The sequence below is a fragment of the Haliotis cracherodii genome, unplaced genomic scaffold (assembly GCF_022045235.1).
Source record: "Haliotis cracherodii isolate W230 unplaced genomic scaffold, xgHalCrac1.p SCAF_3, whole genome shotgun sequence".
NCBI classification, from domain to species: domain Eukaryota; kingdom Metazoa; phylum Mollusca; class Gastropoda; order Lepetellida; family Haliotidae; genus Haliotis; species Haliotis cracherodii.
Genome location: NW_027266286.1, coordinates 64583072 through 64604717, shown reverse-complemented (window position 1 = coordinate 64604717; position 21646 = coordinate 64583072). Strand labels below are relative to the sequence as shown.

The 21646-nt window shown below is 39.3% G+C and overlaps 1 protein-coding gene across 1 annotated transcript; it reads left to right on the top strand.

The window, feature by feature from the left end:
* The first annotated feature begins 312 nt into the window (after positions 1–312).
* LOC139475615 (NXPE family member 3-like) lies at positions 313–20719 on the top strand. Its single transcript, XM_071258804.1, has 7 exons — positions 313–354; positions 941–1016; positions 2333–2345; positions 7585–7617; positions 16216–16869; positions 17952–18013; positions 19861–20719. Exons 1-7 carry the CDS (start codon positions 313–315, stop codon positions 20637–20639), a joined length of 1659 nt encoding a protein of 552 aa, XP_071114905.1. The 3' UTR covers positions 20640–20719.
* The last annotated feature ends 927 nt before the right edge of the window (positions 20720–21646 follow it).

The window sequence follows — 21646 nt, the reverse complement described above, 5'->3', positions numbered from 1 at the left end:
TTTTTACGTATGTACTTTCATCACTTTCTTTTTTTTGGTGGTGCAGGCACACCCTATGGTTGTTTACACATTTCAAAGAGAAGAATTGATGAACAATATTTTAACATATTATCAGTGCTGTGTAAACATTGGACGTTTAGTAGATCTTACCTAGATAAAGAGATTGTGATATGAGGACCAGAAGGTCATAAACTTTCCAAATTCTGGTTTTGAGAATAAAGTAAGAAAACCAAATAATCTACAAGTGCATATGTTACTTCAATAAATGTTTAAAAAAATGCAAAAATAAAAAATGATGAGTGTCGATTTGACATGGCGGATGCCCCGCGGTACGACCCAGGCCGCACCAACGAGGTGAGATCCAATGCTTCTGGCTCATAGGAAACATACCACCATGCCGCGGCTAAGTAAAAAGAAAACACAGCTATATCTATCTATAGAGGTGGCAGACATCTTGTTGTGCAACACCACAAGTAAACGCTCGGCAGAACTCGGCCGAAGTCGCGTCGCGCAGATCGATCATTGACTCAAAGCATTCATTCGTGACCAACTCGTGTTATTCTTCTTGCAGGTTACGGAAAGGGGCGAGTGGTGACGAATGTCAAAGCATTGTGACTGACTAGGCAGCGGACACCCGCAGAAACCTCCGAACCTCATCCTCGGACTGCCTGGTCACATTTGTACTTTGTGAGCTCCCGAGCATGTGTGTTTCTGTGTGTGTGTCTCTGTGTGTATGTGTCTATGTTTTCGTGTATGTGTGTGTGTGTGTGTGTGTGTTTGTGTGTGTGTGTGTGTGTTTGTGTGTGTGTGTTTGTGTGTGAGTGTATATGTTACGTCTATTTTAATAAACAGAAGGAAAAAAACTATTATCATGTTAATTAATAAGAGGCTGTATCCATTTGTGTTGATTACTAGGATTGCAGAAAATTGGTTATTTCAGCTAAATGGATGGCTGGATGGCTGGCTGGCTGGCTGGCTGAATGGCTGGCTGGATGGATGGATGATCTCCCTCATTTGTCAGATACCTTAAAATCACAAATGCCACGTTTGAGTTCGGTCCTTGAGTTCTCCCACCATCAAATGCTTGTAACACAAGTGTTAAAATGGATGAGTCCCGAGCATACTCCATTTGTCAGACACTTCATGAGAATATAAGACTAACAATAAATAAAAAGACTGTCATTGTGTTTGATGGCTGTCATAGCCACATAGATAATCCAACAAGGTGTAATGTATTACTACATCAAGGTACTTCATTTAACACTTTGGAATCGATTACTCGAGTCAACCCAATTCCTGTACGTCTTACTAACGCATCTCCAGTTAACACATCATCTCATTATCGGGTCATTCTACACAAAATGGCAAAATGTTATCACTGACTAAAGCATGCTGTTCTCTTGATCTTATGATAGATAGATTCCCAAACAAATGTGGTCTGCCCTCTTGAACAAACTGCAATAAAAACCTTCAACACCACAGGATAACCAGTCTGGATTATCCGCCGGAACAGATTCCATAGGCGTAAAATGGAAAATAGTAGCGAAAATATATGAATGGATCACTGAAAGTGAGTGATGTCACTAGGTTTCCACGACAATGGTAAGTATGTCCTGCCCTAACGGTACTACCGCCACTCACACAATTTGCCCTCACAGTACTACCGCCACTCACACAATTTGCCCTAACAGTACTACCCCCACTCACACAATTTGCCCTAACGGTACTACCGCCACTCACACAATTTGCCCTAACGGTACTACCGCCGCTCACACAATTTGCCCTAACGGTACTACCGCCACTCACACAATTTGCATTCAAAGTACTTGGAGGATATCTGGCGCAGGCACGAGTGAAAATGCCAATTTTATCAGTTCTCGAGGTTAGATAAACATGTTAATTGACAAAAAAAAGTCACACAAGTGAGATACCGGATTTAAATAGTAATAATACACCATTACATGTAGTTATATTAATTTATCATAATAACTCGACTGACTGTTCATTGAGGGAATGTTTCGGCATATATTGTACATGTCGCCGGGCATATATTATCGTCATTCGTCAGAGCAAAAAATATAAACTTGGAGATGACAATGTTGTTGATGATCATCATTACATTTATAGAAAACATGTTGGACTTGATTCTTATACCCCCGACATATAACGACGGGGACATATATGGTCGTCAGTGTGTCAGTCTGTCTGTCTGTCCGTTCGCCTGTAATCATTTATTTTCATGAGCATATCTCGAACACTATACGATCTAGCTTCACGAAACGCCACACACTTATTGGTGACATTGAGCAATGGCGTGTGTTGCTGTTTTTAGATTTTCCAAACTTGTATGTTCGACAGTTTCCATGGACGTGTAATATCATTTCCGGAACATGTTATCTAAAACTATACAACCTAGCATTACTGAACTACAAACTGTGTTTAGCAAAGAACATTTCCACCACTGTGTTTAACCTCTAGGTGATTTACAGTAAACGACGGTTATAACGAACTCAAATGGACTACTAATATTTTAGTTCATTATAACCGTAATTCGTTATAAGCATATATACAGCATAACTTCAGCATATAGTCGGGACTAACCGTAGTTTACTGTACATGGAAATGTTGAAAGACAATCGAAATTGTGGATCAGACACACTTATGGGCACGTTAAGTACACGATACACTCAAAGGCACTAGTACATCGTATCATGTGGTTATGTTTTATCTTGTGATTGTTAGAAGCGTGTCTTATTCTCTGAAGATTGAAGGCGTTCTTCTTGTTTAATTGGACAGACGATAGGCCCTGTTTCTGGCGATGTAATTCTAAACATTGAACGCACGGGGATTGTATGAACGCTTCGTTGACTCCCGATGTCATGTGACATGCATACTGCACAACAAACAACCAATCCGCCCCTCTGGGACATAATGATACGGTCGGTATGTAAGATTTCGTTTGTTGCATTGAAGGACCAGCTCCCTGTGAAACAAATGGATCGGGGTTATCCTTGATCTTTTGTGCAATCCCGTAATTTAAAATTCGATGTTCATTTACTGACTACTTATGAAGTTTATTTCAATGTTATTGTGAACATTTTATTGAGAAAACACCTGAATGTACCATTATACTAACCAAAATTAACAAGAATATGTCTGACAAGCTAATAGGTATTAAGCTTAGCTTTGTGTAGATCGATATCAATACAAGAGCCGAGGCGAGAGGCGATCAATGGAACGTAGATCAATCTGTTAAAGTCGATTACTTCCGAGGGTTTCCGAGTGGTCTTTCACAACAAGATGGCTGACAAGCCTATAGTTATATAGCTTAGTTTTGTGTAAGTCAATCGGGTGAGCCGTAGCATGGTGGATAGATACAAGTATCTTTCCTATGAGCCAGAAGCATATGATCTATCCTCCTCGGGGCGGCTTCGGTCGAACCGCGGGGATGCTACCATGTCAACTCGACACTCACCTTTTCATAAATTTTCAATTTACATTTATCTGTGGTGAAGTCGTATGCTGAAGTTGTAATAAGGAGGGTGTAGCTATTGAACGTATTGCCGTCAACAACATAAGATCAATATACTCTTTTATATACCTTCTCATTCTGTTTTAATGAGATATACGTTACAGTAAATATTGAAACCAAAATTGATTTTTATACCGAATTATTGGACTGACCTTGAAGGTGGCTTATGTTTGACCTGTTGTAAGTTAACGCAATTTAATGATTAAGGAAACGCCGAGACTACTCGAACTGATATATCGTCGGGGTTTCCAGCGACGTCATCACTTGTGGAATTCTTCGTTTAACACAACGTGTTTCATATGCAGAATCATTTGTGACATTTTGGGTGAAAACGTTAATATTCTTAATTTATGTACAATTTTTGTATATTATTTGAAACACCATGCCCAAAAGTAATGTTTGCTATATAAGGTATCTAGATGAATGACAAAATAAAAATATTCCAATATTTATCAGGAATGCATAGACACATGTTTGAAATATATGAGCGGCACGGGTTGTCCTTTGCCACGCGTTGCCACAAATCTCTTAAAACAAGGATTTATTTGTGGGAATGTAGATTCATCCACAACTTCATCTTTGAACATTTTCCCCCGCTCTAATAAGCGCCCACGGCGATAATTGCTCATATATTGGCTAGTGAACAATCCCAATTAGCACCCCTTCCGATTGATCAATGTACACAAGACTTATTTATTCGTGCATAATACGCACTCGTGCGTTATATGCACCCTTAATTATGGGCAATTAAATTCTGAAAAAATATATCTGTCGTATATACACATTTCAGTCTGTCAGCATAAACCACGAAATTTATCTTTCAAATCTGTTTTTCCACCAAAATAAGATTGTAATAAGAGCCCCTTGGTTCTAATTTTGAGAGCGCCCTGAGCGCTTTTACGTCGAATACGGTAATTCATCTTCAGCATAAACGAGGAGTATCCTGACGGTGCAACGATGGTGGCGGTACTATAAATGATCGATTGGATTGCTACGAAAGCTGTCGAGTGCGGCCGACTGATACCGAATAGCCTTGCACAACAAGATGGCTACCGCTGATATTGACACATGTAGTTAAAGTTTGGTGTTATTTGCCGGGTGAGCCGTGGCATGGTGGGTTGATATAGAATCTTTCCTATGAGCCTAAAGCATTGGATCTATCCTCGTCGGGGCGGCCTCGGTCAAGCCGCGGGGATACCATCATGCTAACTCGATACTCACCTTTTTGTATTTTTTGACAATTTTATTATATATTCTGTACATGAAAGAAGTCATAAAAAATATTAATCATGTAAATATCACGAAGTTCTTCAACATTCGTTCTAAAATAGAACAGATGTGTAGCTCGTGTTTGTACATAGTTTGCTCAATAACATGTCCGACTTACCACAGCCTGGTAAAACCATCACTAAAACATATATCCCTCAATTAACGATACGTCCGACGCGAGTCCGATTGAGTGATTATCATAATATAGCTTCATGTATTAGTGTACCAATAACGCCATCACACTCGTGAGTCTTTTTGTTGTCAAATAACATGTTTATCAAACCCCTGTTTGGTAATAAAACAACGAGCAGCGATTCAAGGCACGATCGGACAGACATCAGACATGCCAAGAACAGGCAGACCCAGGGTAACTACGCCCAATGAAGACCTGTACTTGCGTACTCTGCATCTCCGGAATCGATTACTGACAGTAGCGTCATCAGCGACGAATGCATATGGTTAGTCGACAGACAGTACCTAGGCGACTCAGGCCTCAATGAATTAGGGCCCACGATCCCTACAGGGGACCGTTATTGGCAGCGCAAGGTCGTCGTAAGGGATTGAGATGTGCCCGTCCTGTAGGTCGTTGGCAGCGACGTGTCTGTCAGAGCTGATGGAAGACTGCGTGTTAACCGCCGAAGGCGGCATGTTGCGTTCAGGAGGTCGTGCCGTATGGTGGAGGGCGTCTTTTGATGTGGGGAGGCTTCAGTCGAATTTTCTATTTTTTTTAATAAACTGAAGTAATATGCTTCTAAAAGGCCAAAACACCTACAGCCCAGTCCCCCTACACTTGGTTAAAACAATAAACGGATTTCACCTACTTATCATGGAACAGTCCCAAAGACTAATTAATCCATGAGAGTAAAGGATGAACCAAGTAAAGATAAACTGGATTAACATTTGGAAAGAATGACTTAAACTGAGTAACAGATTATATGAATTAACTAATGATTGGTTTGTTTAAACATATTATATTTCTAAAGAAACCTGAATTGGTGAACAAGCAGGTTTGCTTATTTTAAGACAATTCCGGGAAATACAGAATTGTTTTAATACAGAGTAAAGGTTGAAGCATGAATGTACCTAAAATATTTCAACCAATTGTATTGAGAGTAGGTTTGCGTTGTCAAAAATGACTGCATATATTGGGCTTCTCCCTTAACTCAGAAAAAACAACAGGAAGAGTATTCAAACATAAAAACATGAAACCCGCCTCCCCAATCCTCCAGCTAAACAACCAAACAATCAAATTTCAAAAAGAAGCCAAATTCTTAGGACTTATTTTCGATGAACATCTCACCTGGGATGCTCACATCCAAAACCTAACAACTAAATGCAGTAAAGACCTAAACGCCCTGAGATGCCTAACTGTCTCTAACTGGGGAGCCTCCAAAGATACCCTCCTATCTCTCTACATATCACTAATAAGATCAAAACTAGATTACGGCTGAGCCATATACAACACCCTAATTAACTCTCTATCTAAAAAACTTGACTCTAATATGCTTCTAAAATATCCGAAATATGAAAATATGTCCTCCTATATGGGTTTATTATTATAATAATCTGGCGGGCAAAAGAAATTATACGCACGTGCTTGATGGTGGTTACAACTGAATTAAACAATAAATGGTAAGTAATGTGTGGATGTTCAAGTGAATGCTTTCTTTGCCCCGTTAGTTTGGAAGCCTGTTGTTTCAGTTAATATTAAAAAATTGTGAAAAGTGAAAACAATGAAGGTGAGTGTTGATCTGGCATTCGTTATAGCATTACAAATTTTGAAGGAGGTCTGTAAATGTCATGCTGTCTATGTAAAGCTCTCTACAATACTAAACCGCAAGACAAATGTATCTTGACACTCAAAAAAAACCCGCATGTCGTTCTGGCCGTGTAAAGCAACGGCAACAGTTTTAAAACATTAGATATCACATTACAAAATATTTATTCACAAGTCGTCCTCTTCCATCTTGAATAAACAGTACATTATTGAAAGTTAATACAGTCTCTATAGTAAGAGCACGCAACGCTTTATCAACCACAAGAAACCTTGGGGTACTATTTATCACACAGTAGTGTACCCGCCCTCGTGTCACCATCATAGTCGAAACTACTAGGACAGGTAATTTTCAGGAAAGCACGAGGGCGCAAACCTGTTGTGTTCAAAGTCAATGTCACACTACATCTGTCACTAATACACCTGCAGGAAGTTGGACGCGTGGCGATTCTAAATTGCCATGTAGTCCTTGGTTGGAACCTCGGAACAGAATTCATCGTCGTCGTCGAATTGTCGTTCAATGAGGTTTCTTAAAATGGGGTGTTACCTTCGGCAGGGAGACGTAGTATGCCTGCCATAGGCAGATACTGGAAAACTGACGTGCCCTGATTAAATATACCTCCACATTCAATACTGAGGACACTGTTGACAGAAGAGCATCAAGCCATTCATAGTGACACGTTTATATCAGGCCCATGTCAGTTGGTTTGCCGCCCTGCCGCATTAGATCACTGTCATTCGGGAAAACGGGTGTTTTTCTCTGATATTGTCATGAAGACCTGCAATACCAAGGCCCGCATTTACAGCGTGTTGGTGTTTTGCTGCGGATTGTGTGTTTTATACTACTGGAACTGGCAGTACTTCATCCAACCAGTGTATGTATAATTATATGTTCCGTGATTCGTGGATCGCTAGGTTGTGGGAACGTTTCAAAGGATATGACATTAGGAACATGGCATGTGCACAACACTCTCAGGCAGTGATTTATGGACACATGTTCATGATACAGCCGGAATCGTACAATCGACTCTGCTTCAGGCAGGTATTTTTTTTTTTACCATGGGAAGGGGTTTGTCGCTTTTATTTACAAAGTACTTTCTCCTTGGGCATACCATAAATCCAAAATGAACTGTAATGAACGCTGACGTGCAGCATGTAAGTGACGCTCATGGGTTGACTGCTAGCTATTATTTGACTTATTAACAACTGCTTTATTTACTGTAAAGGCTTCCAACCTCGTTTGACAACGGATCTAAACCTTAACGTCGCCTTCACAGTAAATAGAGAGACACGTGAAGATCCGGTGTAGAAAAGGTTTTTAGCCACCCATGCTTGCCGTGAAAGGCGACTATGCTTGTCGTTAGGGGCGACTAAACGGGATCGGGTGGTCAGGCTCGCTGACTTGGTTGATGCATGTAATCGTATCCCAATTGTGTGGATCCATGTCCATGATGTCAATCACTGGATTGTCTGGTTCAGACTCGATTATTTACAGACCGCCATCATATAGCTGGAAGGTTGCTGAGTGCGGCGTAAAACAACAAACAAACAGTAAATAAAGAAGATGATATCCATAAATTGTGTCTACTTTGACATCCGACAACTTCTAAGTTATGCCTTTCAAACAATTCAATATACATATTGCCTGATTATAGACATATCTCCCAATACGTCCCCATGCCAAAACACCTACAGCCCAGTCCCCCTACACTTGGTTAAAACAATAAACGGATTTCACCTACTGATAATGGAACTGTCCCAAAGACTAATTAATCCATGAGAGTAAAGGATGAACCAAGTAAAGATAAACTGGATTAACATTTGGAAAGATTGACTTAAACTGAGTAACAGATTATATGAATTAACTAATGATTGGTTTGTTTAAACATATTATATTTCTAAAGAAACCTGAATTGGTGAACAAGCAGGTTTGCTTATTTTAAGACAATTCCGGGAAATACAGAATTGTTTTAATACAGAGTAAAGGTTGAAGCATGAATGTACCTAAAATATTTCAACCAACTCTGTTGAAAGTAGGTTTGCTGTGGTATAGAAGCGTTGTCAAAAATGACTGCATACATTGGGCTTCTCCCTTAACTCAGAAAAAACAACAGGAAGAGTATTCAAACATAAAAACATGAAACCCGCCTCCCCAATCCTCCAGCTAAACAACCAAACAATCAAATTTCAAAAAGAAACCAAATTCTTAGGACTTATTTTCGATGAACATCTCACCTGGGATGCTCACATCCAAAACCTAACAACTGAATGCAGTAAAGACCTAAACGCTCTGAGATGCCTCACTAGCTCTAACTGGGGAGCCTCCAAAGATACCCTCCTATCTCTCTACATATCACTAATGGGATCAAAACTAGACTACGGTTGCGCCATATACAACACCCTAAACAACTCTCTATCTAAAAAACTTGACTCAATACAATATCAGGCTCTCAAACTAATTACACGCACCCAACATGGCACCTCCTACACTTCACTTCAGGCCTTAACAGGAGAAATGCCACTAAGTCTATGCAGGGAACAGCTAAGCTTAAATTTCTGGGCCGCGTCCCAATCAAATTGGTGTCACATTTACACGGACGGATCTTCAGATCCGACCTCCAAACACACAGGTTTCGGAGTCCATACCACAAAACCAACTAAAACCACACAATCCTTCCGACTCCCAAACAACCAATTAATATTCACGGCAGAACTAATGGGCAAGGCCTCAGCCCTCCATAATAAAGAATCCAAAAACAACAAAAAATCCTAATACAAACCGACTCCCTAAGTGGACTGCAAGCCCTCCAAAACAAAAATACCAAAAACCGACCTAAATTAATAAATCAAATACTTAAAAGCTCCAACGACCTAACTAAGGCAGGCAAACAAATAACCTTCTTGTGGATACCTGCCCACGTAGGAATATACGGTAATGAAAACGCCGATAAAGCAGCTAAACTATACCTCAAAATCCAAGATATAAGCTTAAACTTACCCATCAAAATCAGAAATTAAAAGTGTAAACAAGCAAAAAATCACCAAAAAATGGTATATCCTATATCTAAACTCAAATAGCCAAATCAAAAAAGTACTCAGCAAACCACTAACCAAACCAAAAATTCTCCATCCATCAAAAACAATCGACAGAGTAATCACTAAACTCCAAACAGGACACACCAACCTAAATAACCACCTAAATTTTTAAAAAAACCACACACTACAGGTAACTAACTGCCCACACTGCAAACAACTAGAAACCCCAGAACACGCACTCATCCACTGCACACACTACCTAACACATCGAACCGCATTACAAACCACCCTCAATCTAAACAAGGCTCTCACCCTAGAAGCAATACTAAACCCACAAAATAAACTAGAAAACTTCAAGGCTTTCGGCGTATTCTTAATCAAAACGGAACTAATAAAACGCATCTAAAAACACAATAATCTACCAAATCAAAATCACATAAACAAACAAACATCCACCATACCCAGCTCCCTTAGTTCTCCCTTAAATTGACGTAAATTGTAATAATCTCTACTTGCGGTAAAATGTAATACATTCTTACGTAAATTGTAATAACCTTACTTCCGTAGTGTCCAAGACGCCAATTGACTAGAAATGATCTTTGTCAGTTGAGCTTGCGTTTCACATGTACAATTCGAGAAATAATGTGTATGATGACAAACGTACAGAACTGTTAAGTTAGGGATGGTTGGTATAGGCTTTATCGTACAATCGTCATTAAAGGGTGGTGTCAACATAATGAAAGACATTTATTGGAAGTGATGTGATGTTTGTGGCATGCTATCATCTACGTAGAAGATACTATCATCTACATACTAGAACATACTTTCATCTATGTAGATGATAGTATGCCATCCAGATACTAATGCCCACTTACATACTTTCATCTACGTACATGATACTGTCATCTAGAGTATGTAGAAGTGCAGTCATATATGTGATACCAATGACATAGAGCTCACATTTACTGTCATTACATACACACGTACATGCGCGCATACATACACACACACACACACACACACACACACACACACACACACACACACACACACACACACACACACACACATACATACATACATACATACATACATATGTTTGTGTGTGTATGTGTGTGCGTGTGTATGTGTGAATGTATGTGTGTATGTGCGTGTGCGTGCGTGCGTGCGTGTGTATGTGTGTGTGTGTGTGTGTGTGTGTGTGTGTGTGTGTGTGTGTGTGTGTGTGTGTGTGTGTGTTGTGTTTGTGTGTCTATGCTGATGAGGCCCAAGTATCGCAGCAACAGTATGATTTGGTTTCTTAGATAGTTACTAGTCTTTTCATCAGAATTTTAACAAAGCATGTTTTAATTTCATTACAGTGCTTGTTGTTTGTTGGAATTACTTTAATCCTCTTAACCCCCCAGAGGAGATTATGCTTTCAGGGGATTATTGTTCGTCTCAAATTAGTGATAAAGGTATTATCTACGAAGAATAAACTTATGTCTTCGTTGGACATACTTTTATCTACTTAGAAGATACGTTTATCTAATGTATTTGCTACATTCTAATTCGTATGTCTATAGGTTTGTGTTTCTATTTTATCTTTTGAAATATCTTACTTTGTTCATTTGTTACATTTTGTATAACCTTTAATTGCTCATATTAGCATTTTTGTGGGACCTCTCACAAAGTAGTGTCACTCATCTTTCACTTGGAACTATGTGTAGAAGTGCAGTCATAGAGCTGATACCAATGACATATAGAGGTCGTATTTACTGGCATACAAACATACATACATACATAAACACAGACACAAACACACACATAGATACATACCTATGTGTGTATGTGTTTGTATGTATGTGTGTGTGTTGCTGTGTATATGTGTGTTTGTGTGTATGTCTGTATATATATGTGTGTATGTATGTGTGTATGTATATGTGTGTGTGTGTATACTGATGAGGGCATAGTATCGGAGATAAATATAATTTGATTTCTTACTTAGTCACTATTCTTTTCATTGGAATGTTAAGAAGGTATGCTATAATTTCAATATTTTATTACAGTGTTTGATGTTAGCTGGAATTATTTCAATCCTCTTAAACCCCCATAGAAGATTATCCTCTGAGGTAATTTTTTCTCCGTATATATGTCACAAATTAGTGATAACTTATGAAAAAAGTAATTATCTGTTTCGAAAATTATGTACCGCATTATAGGTGAGGTACCAAATTTGGTAACAAGGTTGCTTGGCGCAATCCATCAACGATTGCCGAGTTTAATGATCTTAGAATACTCTTCGTATAAGGTCAAAGAGAATATTTACGTTAGTGACAAAACCCTTTTCATTATAGATTTACCATCCTTTCAATTTTGATCAAAACAGATTTATTTCAGCAATAATTGATTGCAACAAATTTATTATACATTCTGATGCTCTTTGAAACTCAACAAGACATGCCCGAAGATACCGGATATTATTTGTGTATGCTTTGAATTATGATTTCGTGCTGTTATCATGATGGATTCTGTTTTTATTGTTGGGTCAAGGAGTTATTATCCCAGCAAAAGTTGTCAGTAAGTTGTTGTTAGTTCTTCATGACATATGAAAGGAATCCAGACAGCTATATTTATTCATTTATTTCATTAAATATACTTCTTCCTATTTTTCTGTTATATTAATGATCCATATGTTAATCATACATAGCTACAAATATTGCATAAGTTAACATGGTTTACATATATTTATTATTATTTCTTTATCTGTGAGAAGTTCACAGAGATCGAGCATACACAATATCTAATAGTATATGCAATGTAGGTAAAGAATATCCACGCTCCTCTTTTGATATTAAAACAAACATTGTACATAATGTTCTGTATTAAGTATTCTCCTTCCCCATGTATGGGAAATCTATGCTGCATTTGCTGACGACTGTTTTATTTCATTTGGCATTGCACAGGAGATCTGTCACTCATTTGTTGTATTTGAATTCTTCGTCAAAATATAATACAAAACACACAGAGTATTTCTCAAATAAATAAGAAAACTAAGTTCATTCTAGTAATTAATCCTCTTCTGGTCAACCATAGAAATGAAATTCCAATGCGTTTACATATACATTTTTATATAATTATACAACAATGTACGATAACGACCTCAATCCTCCCCCACAGACGATTGTACGATTAACCCTGTACCAACTCTGACAAGGATAGGTCCTAGTCATTTAACGCCTTTGACACTTAACTTATAAGGTTTTTACAATTTACGTAAAATGTTATTACATTTTACCGCAAGTAGAGATTATTACAATTTACGTCAATTTTTATTACAATTTGCGTATTACAATTTACGTCAAATTTTATTAAATTCAATGGCCTGGCCGGGTCCGGGTTCGAAATACGCATCAGTCGGAAAGCGCACGTTGAATCTCCAAAGTAAGTAAGTAAGTAAGTAAGTAAGTAAGTAAGTACGTAAGTACGTAAGTAAGTAAGTAAGTAAGTAAGTAAGTAAGTAAGTAAGTAAGTAAGTAAGTAAGTAAGACTGCATATGAACATGGCCGGTCTCCAGAACGTTGAGTTAATTGTTTTTCACAGAAATTAAGCGCACAAGTTTTGTTTAATGGATATTGTCACACCAAGAATGTAGAGAGACAGACTTGTATTCACTGGAAGTGTGTGAAAACCACCTGTAAAGGGAAAGTGACTATAATTGGTAATATCCTTAGGAATTCTACATTTTGAAGTCATAAAGAAGCTAGAACATGCAGATCGGGCCAATATTTCGCAGATCGACTTTGGTGCTGAACCCAGGAGTAGAAAACGAGTCTACCGAGATGTAGAGAATCGCTTGTGCTGCTCAAAAGAAAATCTGGCCCAGGGTATTAAAACACTCATCCAATGCTTGGTTGCTGTTGGTCATCTTTTGAAACCTGGCTATTGACTTGTTGTGATTATTATCTGACTGATTAGTTCTAAACTAATTTGATTATTGTGATTATTATCTGACTGATTAGTTCTAAACTAATTTGATTATTGGGATTATTATCTGACTGATTAGTTCTAAACTAATTTGATTATTGGGATTATTATCTGACTGATTAGTTCTAAACTAATTTGATTATTGGGATTATTATCTGACTGATTAGTTCTAAACTAATTTGATTATTGGGATTATTATCTGACTGATTAGTTCTAAACTAATTTGATTATTGGGATTATTATCTGACTGATTAGTTCTAAACTAATTTGATTATTGGGATTATTATCTGACTGATTAGTTCTAAACTAATTTGATTATTGGGATTGTTATCTGACTGATTAGTTCTAAACTAATTTGATTATTGGGATTATTATCTGACTGATTAGTTCTAAACTAATTTGATTATTGGGATTATCATCTGACTGATTAGTAATGGGTGTCCTCCCCACTGGCCTACTTCCCATTTGGCCTACGCTTTTAGAGGATTTAATTACGGGAGGACACGGGAGCTTCTGCTGGGGCAAGGTTGTTGATTTCTTCATTGTAGATTTGTAGTATAGGATCCGATTCATCTCGGCCTGTTTTGTTTGGACAACCCAACGCCTGTTGTAGAGAATCCCATTTGCTGTATGTACGTTTATTCTTCCTACGGTTATGAGTACATTATATTTGTACATGTATGTGGACGCCCGCATACATTCGTGTAAAAACAGCAAATACACTCCAGGGGACATTTGAGCCTTCATGCGTGTTCGAAATTACACACATTTTAAGTGTGAAGAAAAATACAGCTTAAAACAATGCATAACTAAATTGAATGATGATCAACATTTTTAATGTCATGGAATAATTGTGATCGCATCCATTGTCAGTTTGTCAATATGCATTGTGGTATATCAGCGTCGAATCAGGGTTGGAATTGGTACCTAGCAACCTAAACTCATGGATCGGATTTTTGGAGTGAATCGTTGCTCTCAGTATCAATCATTGGATTGTATGATCTGGACTCGATTATTTACTGACCGCCGTCTTATAACTGGAATATTGCTGAGTGCGTCGTTAAACAGCAAACACTCATACACTGTTTCAAACTTGGGCGCTATAGCCATTTCAAATAGAGGTCATATACATATGGGGGAGGCAGGGTTTTGTTATATTGCTGCCACACTACTTATGACAGATTGCTCCTCCCAACAAATCATAAACTGATCAAGGGAAGCATAAATCCTCATAAATCCTGGCCAATGAAGATCCGGAGTAGAATAGGTCATCAGCAACCCTTGCCGTAAAAGGGGCTTATGCTTGTCGTTAGGGGCGATTAACGGGATCGGGTGGTGAGGCTCGCTGCCTTGGTTGATGCATGTCATCGTATCCAAATTGTGTGGATCGGTGCTCATGATGTCAATCACAGGAGTGTCTGGCCAAGAATCGATTATTTACAGACTGCCGTCGTATAGCTGGAATATTGCTCAATCAATCAATCAATCAATCAATCAATCAATCAATCAATCAATCAATCAATCAATCAATCAATCAATCAATCAATCAATCAATCAATCAATCAATCAATCAATCAATCAATCAATCAATCAATCAATCAATCAATCAATCAATCAATCAATCCATCCTAACCGCCGATGGGACAGCGGCATAGCTATATGTTGACAATATGCCAACAAGTCACTATTAGCTACAGCCAGTGACGTGTCCCGGATCTATCCACAGTGTATTTAATCAGAGAATCAATATTAACTCTTGAACCAAGGTCGCAATCAGTCAAACACTCGATGCACCCCCGTCAATAGTTCTATTGATAGTTCATTGCCATTCTCTAAAAAACAGTTGTGGACCCTCGGACGAACTTATGTTGTCAACGCTTAGATCACCAGACTGTAAGTGTGATATATGTCGTTCAAACCTGCTCACTTAATCTGTTTCGAATATTCAGCAGGAAATATATATTAACCAGCTGTGAGTTGAGATATCAGAGTTTTACAAACAGTCGAAAAAGGAGGATAACGGACTGATAAACCTCACTGATAAGGTTCTTGTTTACTTAATATTTTGTATGTGATATAACACACGAGTGCGTATTATACACGAATAAATAAGTCTTGTGTACATTGATAAATCGGAAGGGCTGCTGATGGGGATTGTTCACTAGCCAATATATTAGCAAATATCGCCGTGGGCGCTTATTAGAGCGGACGCTTATTACGTCGAATACGGTACGTGTCTATAGATGTAAACATATTTGATACTACATATGTGAGGTCAAAGACCATAAAATTTAAAATTTATGGTCTCTGGTGAGGTTTAAGTTGATTGTAACAGCCCGGGACAAGTCGGACCGAACACGAGCCAAACCCTTCTGACAGAGACTTTGTTGAGAATGTAGAGGGAGCCCCTTAATGCCGAGCGCCAGACAGGGTAACAACAAGTACCGTATTTTAACGTCTTTTGGTATGACGCGACCGGGGATCGAACTTCCACTCTCCGGGCGAACGCTCTACCACTAGACCACGGAGGCGGTCCACAATTACCATTAGCCACACCCTGAGGATTAATCATAAGAATAGAATATAAACATAGGCTGCTGACATAAAACCTTTCATATGTGTTTCGAATTGATTTCAGAGAACAAGCGAACAGGGGCAGTTTAAAGACGGGACTTCTATATTTGAAAGAGGAGATTTTATGTTCAGGGTCAATTCACAACAGTTCGACTGCTGCAGACGCAAAGATGTCCTATATCTACCCAATACATAATACAACTTATATCTTGGGTGATCTGATCCATGTGCGAATTGATCTGTTTGATGGTTCTGGTAATCGGAAGTTATCTGGAGGCGATGTTTTGAGGGTGTGGATGGAGGGCAAGAAGACTTCAGCTTCCGTTTCCGGTGTCGCGTCCGATCACAATAACGGAAGCTACTCTGTCGCTTTTAGAGCTGTGTGGTCAGGAAAAGCCACCATCAAAGCATTCCTTGCCACAAAAAGGGAGGAGATAGTTCTCCTGTATAAGTTGTACCAAAAGTATTCAAGTCTCTGGTCGATACATGCTGTATTCAAGGGGAAGAATATAACAGAGAAACCAAGATGTTTTACGAGACCGAACACTCGTGCACAGACACATTGGTGCAATTTGACTCAAGAAAATGATGGATTTCTCTGGTACTGCATGAAATCAAAGAACAACTTGACGAATTGTGACATGTGGGTCGAGACGTTCTCTGCAACAAACATCCACTACAAACTTAATAATAGCACTGAAAACACAATATTAAGTTGGTATGTATAACTTCTTCATCTTTTTTCCAAAATTTAAAGATTCACCATTTTTAGTTGGGGGCCCTTCGTCGGGACAGAAATTTCAGAAATGGTCCTTGATCTCTCATCACAATACCCGTGCTCAGGACCATTAAAGGTGATTAACTTGTATGTCCTGAATGGGGTTCTCCTCCCACACTAGGATGACATGATATATCTAGACTATTGAACGAGTTCTCGGTTTTTACGAGGCACTGGTGCCCTAGTCGTCGATTCGCTGTGCAGAGTTGCGTCCCTTGGGCACGCCAGAAACCTCTGATCGTGGGTTCGCATCCCGGTTTTCCACGATTATGTTTCTAGGTTTGTCAGCATGCGGGCTTCACCTCGGGTTTGGACATTCGTAAAAGGGTGGTGTTGTATTTTGTAGCAACGTTAAATGCAAATTTATACGTAAAAAAACTAACAGGTAGAAACCGGTTGTAAATCCGATATTGATATTTGCCCAAGAACGGCGCTTTTAATCTTCCCATGTACACGCATTGAAAGGTGTTCCTGCTATTGTTTGTGCAAACATGTCAAAAGCAACGATCAACAGCAAGATATAAGCATTACAGCAGTATGCAATTGATAACAGACCCGTGAAGATCCGGGGTAGAATAGGTCTTCAGCAACCCATGCTTGCCTTGAAAGGCGACTATGCTTGTCGTGAAAGACGACTAACGGGATCGGGTGGTCAGGCTCGCTGACTTGGTTGATACATGTCATCGGTCCCAACAAACCAACCAACCAACCAACAAAATTTAATATTTACCGTCCTTATGGCAACCGACATTTTGCCTGTCTCTATTTGAATTAGCAAATCTCTGCACTATAAAGCTCCTTTCAGCGGCACGGAGTCACATAATTGACAATTGATTTACGCAATGCATAGAGCGTAAACATTATGCAAATTGTCGTTTGGCAATCTATTGACAAACAAACGCTTCGAATTACAATCGATAACTTAGAATTATTTCACATGTTTGATATTCTTCATGTTGTTATGGAAATGGTTATGGTGAATTAGATAAATTGTCATGTTTGTATATATTTATTTCGTCAAGGTCTGCAACAAATGCAACGCCAGACATCTTTAGGAGGACTGTGCCGGTGGTCATAAAAGATTGTAAGTGTTGAAAGCGTTTCGTTCAGTATGAAACCATTTGTATACAAGCGTAAGAACAAATCGTGTATCGAAAAGGACATATCATATGATACCTGACCAGTGAAGTTCCCTGGAAAGAATTAAGTCTTCAGCAACCCATGCTTGCTGTAAGATGCGACTAACGGGATCGGGTGGTCAGGCTCGCTGACTTGGTTAATGCATATCATCGTACTCCAGTTGCGCCGGATGGAATATTGCTGATGAATGTAATCTGGCCCAAAAGTAATTTAAGTTAAGGAAAACCTTAAATATTATAGTGAACGTTTACATGACAGACATATTGATTTGCAAGTTTTTGGCTTTCGACGGTTGCTTCATAAGATCTAAGCCTTTCGAAGACGGAATTGCGTAATTGTGAAATCTTTTGCTGTGGACATAACATGATGTCATAGAAACATATCATCTTAAACAAGAGCGAATTGTTTCGCTGTGACAAGTCAGTTTAATTAGCAGGGGTCTACGACCTTTCGAAACTGGACACATTTGAGTTTGAGCAGATTGTTGTTTGCGTGAGGTGAGATGAAATTGGGTTTAACGTCGCGTCCTAGATTATTGCACTTCTATAGCGACGTGCGTGCACGTGTTTGTATGTGGCTGCTTGTACTAGTCTGGAGTGCTCACAGAGGTACCATGCCGCAGTTTAACATGAATACCCCACTCAGACACAGTATACAGATTCCTAGCCGACCAGTCCTTGTTTTAGCCCCTTAATGTCGAGCTCCAGGCAGGGTGACAACAAGTACCAACTTTTAACGTCTTTTGGTATGATGCGGTCGGGGATAGAACCCTGACCTTCCGCTTTTCGAGCAGACGATCTACCACCAGATCACCCTAATCATTGACTTAGAACGACTATACCAAGAACCCATATAGTTTACACATATCGACGATATGTTTGACATCATTAAGAGAGGTCACGTTTCAACTGTTTACTGACTCCGGACCGACCAGTCCTTGTTTTAACTACAAGTACCATCTTTTAACTTTTGGTATGACGCGGCCGGGGATCGAACCCCGGACCATCCGATCTCCGGGGCGGACCCAATCTCCATCCATAGTCCACACATTTCATAATTATGTAATTCCTTCAACCCTCAACATGAGTGAGTTGGGTTTAACGCCGCTTTTAACAGTATTCCAGTTATAAGCGTCTCGGCTTAATGTGTGAGGAAAGCCCGAAGTGATGCAGGTCTCAGACGTTTACCACTTCGGTGAAAACCAGGAGCACGGGTATGGTGCTGTCAAACCTAGAAACATAATCGGGGTGAACGGGGATTAGAACCCACAATCACAGGTTTCTGGCGTGCCCAAGGGACGCAACTCTGCACAGCGAATCGCGGCGCCTTAGAAGACTAGGCCATCCGTCAAGGCAGTGGACACCAGAAATGGGCTTCTCACGTTGTACCCAAGTGGGAAATCGAACCCGGGCCTTCGGCGTGACGAGCGAACGCTTTAACCACTAGGCTACCCCACCGTCCCAAAAACAATCAATACCCTAAATCCGTTTTAATGTATTAACATATTGTTTAGGTTTCCTTTGCATCTTGTATTGTTATAAATTAAAAAAAATAAAGCATCTAAAATAAAAAAATAAACAAATCTGATAATATGATCAAATTGTCATTTATGTGAATACATATTTCATTTCGATTTCTCAGAGTTATATTCCTTTGCTAAACTTATAATTGGGCCAAAACGTCCTCAACTTGGAAATATAAACTTTCACCATGTTAGTTTCTATAACATCATCCTGGTCCCGACAACATGATATAAGATATGATTTGATTGCCACAATGTTTCTGTTTCAGCTAAATTTACGTCAAAACTTACATCACCCCCTATTGCCTGTAACAGACTCGCACCACATCTGACATGGCAAAGAAAAGCTCCGAATGGCTTCTTTTACAATAACAAGTGGAGCTCGCTTCTGTGTAATGACACGCTGCCTCGAACCGTTGATGCGTACAGACATTGCTTGAAAGGAAGGACGCTCTGGCTCCATGGGGACTCAACAAGTATGCAGTTCCATAGACGTCTTCGCTCCATCTTGAACCTACCGTCTCATGCAGGTGGACATACGCCTGTTACGGATACAGATCTAAAACATAATTTTTCGCTTTCCTGGCATGCTCACGAATTACCATTCTATCATGGAGCTCGGCACTACCCACGGTCAACAAATCAGGCACAGCACATCATGATGGATCGTCTCCCGAACACAACCAAGGACATCGTTGTGTTATATATGTACGTTCATTTCACGCTTGTCCATCCGGATGTGTTTAGGCGACATGTTCGGAGACTTGTTCCATCTGCAAAGAACCTCTTGGCACGCGCTCCAAATGTTACAATTGCAGTTCGTGGCCCTCATGCATATTTCAGACCGAGGAGAGGTATGCTGTCTTACTGGGGTATGATTTATGCTGATATTTGGCATCAGGAATTCTCTTCGCTTTGGGACAAAATTATTTATTTAGATTTCTGGGATTTGACAATGGCTAAACCATCTAAAGATTTTCACCCACACATGAACACGGTGAAACAATTGGTACACAATATGATGTCATTGTTGTGCTTTAGGACGTGATAGACTTGTCAATGCCGACAGTCGTCATTGTTTTCAACTAAACAGTATTCTGGACATATCAGCAATATGATAGACATAAATAATTGATGGGTATATTTAGAAATGGCGTTATGGGCGTAAAACGTAGTGAAGCAACGAGGCTAGATCTAAAATGTGAATCCTCGTTAGTCTGGAACCCCGTTCGTTCGAAAACCCCTTTATTCCGGAAACCCCTATAGACTGGAAACCCCATTAGTCCGGAAACCCCGTTAGTCTGGAAACTCCTGTAGTCCTGACACCCAGTTAGTCTGGAAACCCTTTAGTCTGGAAAACCCTTAAGTCTGGAAACCCCGTTAGTCCGGTCTCCTCGTTAGTCTGGAAATCCCATTAGTCTGGAAACACAGTAGGTTTATCTCATACATGTATGTGTCACCATTGTGATCTCAATACTCCTAAATAGCCTTGATACCCCGCTTCATAACGACGGCTGCGTGTATATCAGTATGTATACAATTCCTGTTGTTGCTATACGAATTTGGAATAAACTAGTTTTCTTCAACAGCACATCTTAAGGCTTACATTTTATTGATTTAACATGGTACATAAAAACAAGACCGAGTTACATTTTCATTGCTATTATAATTATGATGTAACTAGAGTTTGCAAAATGATTTCAGATCGTTCACAAAACACAGTCCATGTTTGACCACTTATCTTTTTGTATCTGTATCCAAATGTATGCAAAAGTTGCCATAGCTTGCAAATTGTAATAATAAAATCATGCTCAGTTTCAAGGTATTTCATCAAGAGTCTTATTGACTTGTACATATTTTCTGAATGTAGTTTAATAAATGCACGTCTGAGTTGATTATTCTGAAAACTGTCTTATTTTATTTATGTTCCCCACCCGCTTCGATTGCTTGCTAGAGTCCCGTCGATGGACAAATTTTCATCTTGTTAGGAGACATACCAAGAGATTTAGATGCCCGTTTCAAGTATTTATTAATGGCACAAACGGGTTTTCCTCT

Bases quoted from the DNA above. Each gene is read 5' to 3' on its own strand.
- LOC139475615 (XM_071258804.1), top strand. From the start codon at position 313: ATGGCGGATGCCCCGCGGTACGACCCAGGCCGCACCAACGAG. The intron at 7,618-16,215 runs GTATTTTTTTTT...AATTGATTTCAG, and splicing joins ATCGACTCTGCTTCAGGCAG to AGAACAAGCGAACAGGGGCA. The intron at 18,014-19,860 runs GTAAGTGTTGAA...TTTCTGTTTCAG, and splicing joins GCCGGTGGTCATAAAAGATT to CTAAATTTACGTCAAAACTT.